Consider the following 10647-nt stretch of genomic DNA (forward strand, 5'->3'; position numbering starts at 1 on the left):
ATTGACCATGAAGCGAGACTCAATAATGAGACCGAACCAGCGTTACTGGTAGTACCTAGAAGCATGTGATGACTGACAACTTGCGCTATCATCCCATTAGGTACACACGTTTTGATGATAACACGACAACTTATTCGTCCATCAAGCCTTCTGTACGAGACATGGTTTGATTTTAATCTTAAACATATGATATTCAAAAAACATGACCTGATTCTGTGTGGAGGTACCTTGCACCTTAAATATGTACAGTCCTAAGTATGGGACTGAAAAGGTACCCGATAACGATAAGCGATATGATAAGAACGATAAAATTTAAACTTCAAAAAATGTCCCGCCAGGACAACACTGCCTTTAGGTAACCACAGCATGCAATATCATGGCTGATGGCAGGATATATTGATATGCCGGAATACTGACACTTGATATTCAGCACATGTGTAACCAAAGTATCGATTCAATTCTTCAGCGCACACGATGGGCCCTTCCCTGCCCCTCCCCCTTCACGAGGAGTGGAAAGATGTCGACTCGTACATCGAAGCACTTCTCTCCTTCGCGACATCCACTCCCCTCTTCCTCAATCTGTGCGGTGGCGTCCATATCCTCGACTTCTTGACCAGTGAACCCGATATGTACTCGACCTTGTTCCCCGAGGACTGGCGCAGTTTCTTCCACGAACATGACCTGTACGACATTCTTGATCTGGTTTTAACAGACGATCTATCCCCATTCCGATCGCCCAACGGCGCAGGCTGGAAGACACTGGAAGAAAGAGAAGAATGGAAGAATGGCCCATCACCACCACCTTCATTGCTAGACTATATCCACGACATTCGCCGACTCAGCCTCCGACGCGACTTTACCTCCACCATCCCCAAAAACACCAGCGCCATCCCACAACGTCTCGCCATCGGCATGAAAGACAAAAAGCTACACGAAGTCGAACACTTCTCCAAATACGTCGATTCATTCACCACATCCGTCTCCGAAAGTCGGAAGGAACCAATCACGCACATAGCAGATTTCGGGTCGGGGCAGAATTATTTGGGTAGGACGTTGGCGCATTCGTATAATCGGCATATAATTGCAATTGAGCGCAAGCATGCGTATATAAAAGGCGCGCAGGGGTTTGATGTTTCGGCGAAAATGGCGAAGAAGAAGGAGGTTAGGATGTATGATAAGAAGAAGGAGCAGTTGAGGAATGGTGCTGCGACTGAGGATATTTGCCCAACATGTCCTCCGGAGGTCCAGCAGGGAGAAAAGGAGAGAAAGGAAGAAGATGGGGCTGTTTTCAGTGTTTTCAAGGAACTCGACATTAGTGCGGAGGATTTAGCAACTGCTACATCCAACGCTCCACACAAAGCCGAAGAAGAAGACTTAGAACCGCACGGCACAATGGATTATATCGAACACAACATCAAAGACGGCTACCTCGAACCCATCATCCGGCACGTCGTCAACCCCGATCCCGATGAAGATTCATCTCAGGTCGCGACGAAACAGAACAACGCCCGCGTCCTCGTCGTCTCACTCCATTCCTGCGGCAACCTGCTTCACCACGGGATTCGCTCTCTCATTCTGAACCCCTCCGTTGTTGCAATCGCCATGATCGGCTGCTGCTACAACCTGCTCACCGAACGCCTCGGACCACCAACCTACAATCTTCCTGTCTTGCGCCACATGCACCAACGCCTTAGCATCGGCGCAACAGCCAAAGACCCCCACGGCTTCCCCATGTCCAACCTCTTCGAGCACTACCCCTACAGCGGCGGGGAGGGCATAAAATTCAACATCACCGCGCGCATGATGGCCTGTCAGGCACCCTACAACTGGTCGCGGGAAGAAACCAAGGCATTCTTTACGCGACACTACTATCGAGCTCTACTACAAAAGTTCTTCGTCGATCATGGCATTGCTCCCAAGCCTGAACTCGCCACAATCGATGTCTTGACTCGTGATCAACCCCCGGTAGAAAAGGACAATAGCTGGGAGACCAACCCGCCGCTTGTAATCGGCACATTACGCAAAACAGCGTACAAGACTTTCATCACATATGCGCAAACAGCAATGAACAAACTCGCCAAAGAACCCGCTCATCGCGTGAAACTAGCGCCTATATTAGACAATGAAGAAGCCACTGTTGCAGAATTGGAGAGATATGTCGCAGAATTCGAGCATGCGCAGAAGAATCTGAGTATCGTCTGGATTATGATGTCGTTTAGTGCTTCGTTGGTGGAGGCTATGATTGTGATTGATCGGTGGCAGTATCTTAGGGAGCATATGGCTTCGGGGGTTGTGAAGGACTGTTGGGTCGAGCCGGTGTTTGATTATGCGGAGAGTCCGAGGAATTTGGCTGTTATTGGGATCAAAAAGTAGTATATATGTATATAGATTCATCTAAGATACCCTGATTGCCAAGATCGCGCATGGCGATTATACATTTACATGACATCGTTACGAGACGAGTATGTGTGTTCTACCTCCATATTCCATATATAGAGGGCCGGAGTCTCAAGGGGACATTATGCCAACCTTTAAGCCCCGGACTTTTTGGCAATCGCCGATCGACGCCTATTTCGAGCAGAACTGTTAGCTCATGTCAATCCAAACTTATGAGATATAGAAAGAAACAAGTCCTAGTTCAGCTTTGCGTTGAGATACGTGTTTAACATCAATCACAACTTGTGTGTCTGAGTGAGCTGGGTAACGGTGCTGTCATCATGTAGGACGAGAGATCTGCATGGGAAATGTAAGGACTGATAGTACCTACATGTAATTCGCGGGGTTTGGTACGATCATTGTACTAGAAGTATTCGTTTGGGGTTGCTATCGATTGCAGCAACGGCATGAAGTGGTTTCTCAAGGTTGGCGTACTTCTCAACCGGCCTTTCGAAGTCGTTCAACTAGCTTCTCTCGCAGGAACGGGCTCAGTCCGAGACTAGTCTCGTTAGTCTGTGTACATCAACAATTTAATCAACTACTCACATCCCGTCACGGGTAATGATTCGATAGGTTCCTGTGTGCTGTTAGCTTAAGGGCTCACTCGTTAGCTCGTTCAGGTACTGACCACTAGATTGGTAATTCCCGTTGTTTCCGACAAAGTTTCCATTGCCATCGACTTCGACACTGCCGAAAATATCCTCAGGCCTGTGGTCAAGTTGTTAGTCTCGGTATTTTTCGTATCCTCTTCTAGATACTCACCACGCAATCCGACCATACTCTGGCGGCCGGCGGTTATCAGATACATGAATCCAGCCACCCCTTCCGCCAGAGCCAGCACCACCTTGTCCGCTCGCACCACCTGCAGAATCACCACCAGTGTTCAATCCCTGTCCGTATCCAGACCTCTTCCTCTGGTTGTGTTGAGGCGCGAAGAAGAAGCCACCCGAACCCAAGTTGGCACCCGCCGTGGACACCATCACTTGAGCTTGGGATTGAACCTCGGGATCTTCGACGGCATGTTCAGCCACAACCTCATCAAGAATCTTCAAAAATTTGGAATTTTGCGTGAAAGAGTCTGGAGTAGGTGGAAGTTTCGATGTAGTGCCAATGGCTAGATCGGTGTTTGGTGGTTCTGAGGACAGCAGGGAGAGAACATGATTCCCCGGTCTAGCATCATCGGGGAAAGTGTATATATAGGGATGGTCTTTTAGTGTAGAAACCAACCTAGATTGAGTCAATTGACGAAAATTGTGTATTACTGGACGCGAAGACCGCGTCAATAATGTAGCCATTTTGTTAAACAAAGTGTGAAAAAAGATGGAAAGAAAAGGTGAGAAGATCGGGAGCTCCTGATCAAATATGACGGAAAGTGGAGTCGGAGCTAGATGCAAACAGTGCAAACATAGGTGTCTGTATGCCTCAAGGTTCTGGTAGTTACTCCGCATCGGCAAGACGATTTCTTTGAATCTTTCTTGAAGATACAAACTACCTACGCTCATTATTTCTTCAGATTACTTTCTTTCATTCTAAGCGACAGGGGGGACATTCACAGCACCTCTTGAGCCAGCAGCGTCTAGTGCCTATTCGAATCCTCCAAACCATAACTCCTACGACCTTGAATTCATGCAATAACACCCAGACCCAAAACTCAGTATGGCCACTCCTTCGAGGCCGAACCCAGGCGCGACGCCAACTCATTTGACCTCCTCTCCTCACCCTTCGGCCGTACCCATGGGCCGTGGCCTATCACATAAATCTCCCTCTAACATCAAAACTCCTTCAGCTTCGGGCACTGTTCATGGCCATCATCTCAGCACATCCTCGCATCAAGGTGCTACACCTCTCACCGCGACAGCAGGATTGGACGACCCGGTCTCGCTCAGCTCGCCGTCCGCTCTGCTAGCTCTCGGTGGCTTCACAGGCATGACTCCGGCGTTGAATGTGCAGGATGGTTTAGTCAGCTCCGGAATGAATGATAGCGATATCCGCGCTCTCGCTTTTGGTCTGGGAGGTTCACGCAATCATGAGGAGGAACGGCGAAAGCGCATCGAAGAAGTTGTCCAGATTCTACGCGGTCGGGTCGCAGGTCGAGGAGTAAGCCGAGAAGCAGTGGAGAGGCTGGGCAGGCTCGAAGGGTTTGAATCTATATGGCAAGATGATAGTCTGAGCATTGCTGGAAACTCTGTTGATCTCGAAATCGAGTTCTATCCTGGGGAAGATAATGTCAAGGACGTTAGTTTGAGCTACGCATCTCTCGAAGGAGAAAGCGAAAGCGAAAGACGAGATGAAGCTACAAGTGTTCTCAAAAGCGACCTCATTCAGACTCCGGAAGGACGTGAGAATAGAACCTGGAAATCCCTCAAAGGCTTCCAGAATAATCTCGAAAGGCTCGCGAAGCTCGATCATTTGAGTCAGGAGATTAACTGCTTCGAGGCGGTCGAGAGCTTATTTGATAGTCTACAGAAAGTATGGGACGCCGAGAATCGGCGTGGGAATTTTTACAGTGTCTTCGATCACATCTGTGCAGGGTCTATCGGCAGACCCAGCTTGCACAAAAGAGGTCGTGTTGGAATGGGACTTGAATACTGGGTTGACGGCCACCAGATACTGAATGCAAACCATATCAAGAAATCAGAGGACAGCATGGCGGTTGATACCGACGACAATGATGCAGATATACAAGACAAACTACGAAGCGTCACAATTGAATGTGAAGAAGGCTTTCCCTCATTACGAATTTCGAAAGAATGGGTTGGGACGGAAGTGCTGAGTACAGTCGAGACCAATGATACAGCAAACTCCTCCGAAACGGTGGTCAATTGGATCGAGCCACCGCCTATCCTGCAGCCATCTGTCAGCGGGTTGGATACAGGCATGGTAGGCTCAGGGACGGCCAATCGACGTTTTGTGGCGAAGCTAGAACCCCATATCCATGTCCCGCTTTTGATAGCAAACGACATATACCGACATCTTGGTTTGGCTATTCCTCAAGAATACCGAACGACGACGTATGACGACCTCTTGGTTTCTGGGTGGACAAGCGGTAGTATGGATAGTAACGAGTCAATGGCTTCGGAGTCATTGGAGATGCCGGAGAAACGGCGAAGGACAGCTGTTTTATCGTTTAATGAGAAGAATGAGCCTGTGCAGAGGAACCATAGTTATTCTTTTCAGGCTTTTGAAGCTGCGCCAGGAATGACTATCCGTGAATTTCCATTCTCTCATCCGCGGCAACTGGCCGACATTTTCCCAGTGAGTTTGCCGTCTATAAAGTCATATTCTTTTCGCTAACTGTGCATAGATACTCCGACAATATAGTTTGTTGGCAACACTTTTGCAGAAAGTCTTCCCGCGTAAAGAGATCATTAGCCGATCTGCCCAGTCGAAAGGATCGTCAAAGGCGTCGGATACATTATCAATGTCTGGCAACTCGACAGCAACAACTGAACAAATCAGCATGCTTAGCAACGGAGATACGAACGAAGATCTTTTGAACAGCCTTTTGAGAGAAAGTACGGATAGTACCGGCACGATATCTATTTACAATGATCCTCAGACTGGAGACAATAGTGACATCCGAGTAGACATCACGCTAAGAACGCAGGTCGGACAGGCGCCGTTGATCATATTGTCGATCACACTACCGGAAACAAGACAAAAAGCATCAGTCAGTTTCGAAATCAGACTAAACGGACGCGTGAACGTTATCCAAGTCTCTGATCTGGCGGGATCAGAAAGCCAAAATGACCAGTCACTGGCAAAGATCCACAAGAGGCTGAATCGTGTCCTGGAGGTATCCGAGGATTTAAGTATTTTGGTGGAATATGTGGTGGGTCGATTACGAGGGATGTCATAATCTGCACGATACATTATGAAAGCAAGACAGCATTGGCCACGTTACCTCGTATGGGCTAGCCTGCCAGGCCTGCATATCAGATAAACTATAAGCGACCCCGAGAGTTCCGCATTCTTTCTTCTCACGAATGCCCCTGTCATTGGCCGATTACTATACAGTGTACAGACTAGGCCGGTTGATGAAGCTCTGAGTGACGTGATTGAGTGTGCTTATCAGGATCCGGGGTAGCTCGGTATCTTATCAGGTCACCACGGAGACAGATTCTGTCCCTGAAAGATAGTCGACGTGCAGCACTGCATGCACTGTAATGCTTACGAGGGATTAAGTGATGGCCGGATCGTCAGGGACAGTATGTATCCGGGTATTACAGTATTGGTATCTGTCTACAGGAACATTACCAAGCGCATACTATGATACTACTGCACCATGGATTGAGATTGAAAATCTCCTCGGTTTCTATCAGTTTTTATTTGAATCAAGCAAGGGGTGTCTTCATAATTACTGCCACACTGCCACACTGTCACTGACCATGACATGTCAATGTGATTTACCATGTCGAGTCGATTCGTCGACAGTCGATGGACATATCATCATCCAGAACTACATAGTAGAACAAGACATGAAGATTAAACATCGCACACGCATAATAAATACATCAAACTCTAAACAGCAGACCCAGAAATAGCCAAGAAACACATCGGACCGACTCAGTCAACTCGATGTGTCATTAAGTCACCCCGGCCAATCAGGCGTTTCTGATAAGAGATGCATAGCGCTAAGCAGGGCTTGCTTTAGCTTTAGCCGCGGAGTGGCCGCATTGCCGGCGCCGGGCGATCGGTACGTAATCGTTGTATTGTACTTGTCCGTACTGTAACTGAATTACGCCCGCTTGCCACCATTTTTCCGGTCATGCAGAGTTTCCTAGGAGATACGGTGCTCCTGGATGGGATGGATGGACTACGGAGGACTCCGTAGTGTTTCCCCGCCTTTGATATCCTTGTTCCGTATGTAGTACGTACGGACATATCAAATTGGAACTACATTGATCAAGATAATCTAGAGAAAACTAGCTAGTTCTGTGTTCACGGTGAGTCGACACCACGCTTACAGCGCGTAGGAACAATTCGATGTCTTAGTCTACAGATCATTTCCGAGCTGACACGACTGCGAGCTGTGGTGCAACCTCGAGTCCATTACTCACTGACTTTTTGATTCTTCAATGTCAGAATGGCTGACTCGAGATTCTGTACAACACGCCCAGTCTAAGCCGAGAGACATCGTTACGATATACATCACCGCATCGGGTTAGACTGCATTCTGTTCTAGAAGGCAGCCAATCACGTGCTGCCTAAATGCAGTTTTCATGCCAGGGCGCCAGATGTTGTATTGCTGTATCCATCCTTGACATGGCTAATTGACTGTTGACGAGGCATTTTTCTTTTTCTGGTATTCGTTGCATACGTACTTCCCCGGAGATCTTGAGACTGAGAATCCTGAACTGCGCGATAAATCGCCTACATCGTCTCGCGTGACTGACTGACAAAAAGATCAACATGACCCCCCAAGGCGCGGCATCCGCTGGTTTTATGTGTCGACTGCTCGAAAAAGAGGGCTTGTATTAATTATCCGCGCTGAAAGATTGGCCGGTTTCGGGGAAGCGTGGGTAGGGGCGCTCAAACCCTAATCTTACGTCGGACCGCATACCGCCACCGCCCAACACCTTTCATCAATGAACAGTTACACTTTATTTACGATTAATGTCTTGTTGTTGTCCTGCGGTGATGGCTCAGATTAGACTTGTAGAATTATGTATGTACTGGTGCAGGCTGTATTTGTACAAAGTAGAGAGTTTAATAGTAACTTATTAACGTTATATGTAACGGCTATTGATAGACGGGGAGAACAGTGACTCGTCCGAAAGACGATACGAAATAAACCCGGATCGTTGATGAAGCTGATAGCGTTATCGGCCGCGATTGTGTGGGTAGATTACGGCGCGTAACGGCTGTGTAAGGACATACTATGTGTAGAGTCATTTGGATCAATTCACTTACCATCAGTCTGCAGACTCTGATTCTGCTCTTTTCTTTTTCTGAGATGCGCGATTACATGAATCGATTGTTGTCCCTCCACGCTTTGACAGATATGCCAGGGGTGTGTAAGCTGAGCTAGAAGAGGGAGTTAGTTAGATTATGTAGTAAGTAGATATACTCGTTATGTACGAGTGTATCGTTACCAGGTATCAATACACACTGCCGGGGACGACGCCGGACCCATAGAGCCGAATGCTGCGCCTTTTTTTATTTTTATCTGTATCTTTACCGTCACGGAACAGTGACCCAGAGTAATTAACATTTGCCCCCCCACTGGAACTACGAAAGATTCTGCTGCTCCTTCCCTTTCCCCTCCATCCCAGCCAATTCCTTCCCTAATCGAGATAAAAAGCCTCCGTCGCCGCTCTTCCGCATCTCTCGACTCTTCTCCATCTTTATCCTGCCAAATACTCCTTATTCAGTGTTCTCGTTTGCTTTGCTTTGCTCTTGTGCTTTGCTGTGACACTGCCTGCTTTCTTCAATTTTACTCTGATCAATTTTTGAGTCATTACACAACACATCGTCATCATGGTACGTTTTTTGATTCGAATCGCGTGCAATTCGAGTCAGGCAATCGCTAATTCACTTGCAACAGGCTGAGTCAACTATCGTTTCCAACACTGAGAATGTGTGTATCCCCTCCTCTCGCAAAGATCGCAAAGATCGCCACTGGGGTTGATCACGCGAGACTACGGCCGTTCAACTTCTAACGCGCAAACAGCTTCTCAAGTACCTGTCCCTCGATCAGAAGGGCAAGGTTCTGGCCGAGTACATCTGGATTGACGCTGAGGGTGGTGTTCGTTCCAAGACCAAGGTACGTGTTACACCAATCATCGCCGGTGGTCCTTATCTCGCAATTTCACGCAGCCGCGTTTCCCCCCGATAAGCCACAGCCCACTTCCCCTCAACAGCAATGCGAAGCGAGAGATAATCGACTAGATAAGACCAAACCAACTAATGATTGTTCAGACTCTCTCCAAGGCTGTCACCTCCGTCGACGAGCTCCCCGAGTGGAACTTTGACGGTTCCTCCACCGGCCAGGCCCCCGGTGACAACTCCGATGTCTATATCCGCCCCGTTGCTATCTTCCCTGACCCCTTCCGCAAGGGAGAGAACATCCTTGTCCTCTGTGAGACCTGGGACTCCGATGGCACCCCCAACAAATTCAACCACCGCCACGAGGCCGCTAAGTTGATGGAGACACACGCCAGCCAGCACTTCTGGTTCGGTCTTGAGCAAGAATACACCCTCCTTGGCCCCGACGGATGGCCATATGGCTGGCCCAAGGGAGGTTTCCCCGGTCCTCAGGGTCCTTACTACTGCGGTGTCGGAACCGGCAAGGTCTACTGCCGTGACATCGTCGAGGCTCACTACAAGGCCTGCTTGTACGCCGGTATCAACATCTCCGGTATCAACGCCGAGGTCATGCCCGCTCAGTGGGAGTACCAGGTTGGCCCTTGCGAGGGTATCCAGATGGGTGACCACCTCTGGATCTCTCGTTTCCTCCTCCACCGTGTCGCCGAAGAATTCGGTGCTCAGATCTCTTTCCACCCCAAGCCCATCCCCGGTGACTGGAACGGTGCCGGTCTTCACACCAACGTTTCCACCGACGACACCCGTGCTGAGGGTGGTATGAAGGCCATTGAGGCTGCCATGAAGAAGCTCGAGGCCCGTCACGTTGAGCACATTGCCGTCTACGGTGAGGGCAACGAGGCTCGTCTTACTGGTCGCCACGAGACTGGTTCCATTGACAAGTTCTCCTACGGTGTCGCTGACCGTGGTGGTTCTATCCGTATTCCCCGCCAGTGCGCCAAGGATGGCAAGGGTTACTTCGAGGACCGCCGCCCTGCCTCCAACGCCGACCCCTACCAGGTTACTGGTATCATTGTTGAGACTGTATGTTCTTCCCCTTCACTCGTGGCCAAGAATCATGCTAACGTGTTACAGCTCTGCGGTGGCGTTTAAACGATCTCGACCATAATGTTACGAAAGAAAAATGAATAAATAAAAACCGAGAAATACCCAACCAACAACCACAATCAAACCAATGGATACCCTACCGTTACGTCGCTCGTCTCTTACTATTCGACCATGTTCATGAATTAGACAAGGTAGAGATGAAATAGGATGACAATCAAGACCAGCATACAGAATAGTCATACATACCATACCATTCATACAATTCATTCATACATTCTACTTCATGCCTAACCCGAAGAGCCTTTTTTTTCCTGTGTCTTGTCTATTCTTGATCGTCCC

At 48.6% G+C, this 10647-nt stretch overlaps 4 protein-coding genes across 4 annotated transcripts; 3 read left to right on the plus strand and 1 right to left on the minus strand.

The window, feature by feature from the left end:
• Positions 1 to 474: 474 nt before the first annotated feature.
• On the plus strand, positions 475 to 2373 carry BHQ10_004679 (uncharacterized protein; the record flags this gene model as incomplete). The annotated part of the gene is made up of 1 exon (XM_040877070.1): positions 475 to 2373. One exon carries the CDS (start codon positions 475 to 477, stop codon positions 2371 to 2373), a length of 1899 nt encoding a protein of 632 aa, XP_040733183.1.
• Positions 2374 to 2874: 501 nt separating this feature from the next.
• On the minus strand, positions 2875 to 3731 carry BHQ10_004680 (uncharacterized protein; the record flags this gene model as incomplete). The annotated part of the gene is made up of 5 exons (XM_040877072.1): positions 2875 to 2935; positions 2983 to 3013; positions 3065 to 3144; positions 3199 to 3606; positions 3664 to 3731. 5 exons carry the CDS (start codon positions 3729 to 3731, stop codon positions 2875 to 2877), a joined length of 648 nt encoding a protein of 215 aa, XP_040733184.1.
• Positions 3732 to 4092: 361 nt separating this feature from the next.
• BHQ10_004681 (uncharacterized protein) lies at positions 4093 to 6295 on the plus strand (the record flags this gene model as incomplete). The annotated part of the gene is made up of 2 exons (XM_040877073.1): positions 4093 to 5691; positions 5741 to 6295. The coding sequence occupies 2 exons, from the start codon at positions 4093 to 4095 to the stop codon at positions 6293 to 6295; spliced, it is 2154 nt and encodes a 717-aa protein (XP_040733185.1).
• A 2621-nt stretch (positions 6296 to 8916) lies between these two features.
• BHQ10_004682 (uncharacterized protein) lies at positions 8917 to 10353 on the plus strand (the record flags this gene model as incomplete). The annotated part of the gene is made up of 5 exons (XM_040877074.1): positions 8917 to 8919; positions 8984 to 9016; positions 9110 to 9202; positions 9358 to 10284; positions 10336 to 10353. 5 exons carry the CDS (start codon positions 8917 to 8919, stop codon positions 10351 to 10353), a joined length of 1074 nt encoding a protein of 357 aa, XP_040733186.1.
• Positions 10354 to 10647: the final 294 nt, after the last annotated feature.

Source organism: Talaromyces amestolkiae, assembly GCF_001896365.1.
Source record: "Talaromyces amestolkiae strain CIB chromosome Unknown scaffold8.1, whole genome shotgun sequence".
In the NCBI taxonomy this organism is placed as follows: domain Eukaryota; kingdom Fungi; phylum Ascomycota; class Eurotiomycetes; order Eurotiales; family Trichocomaceae; genus Talaromyces; species Talaromyces amestolkiae.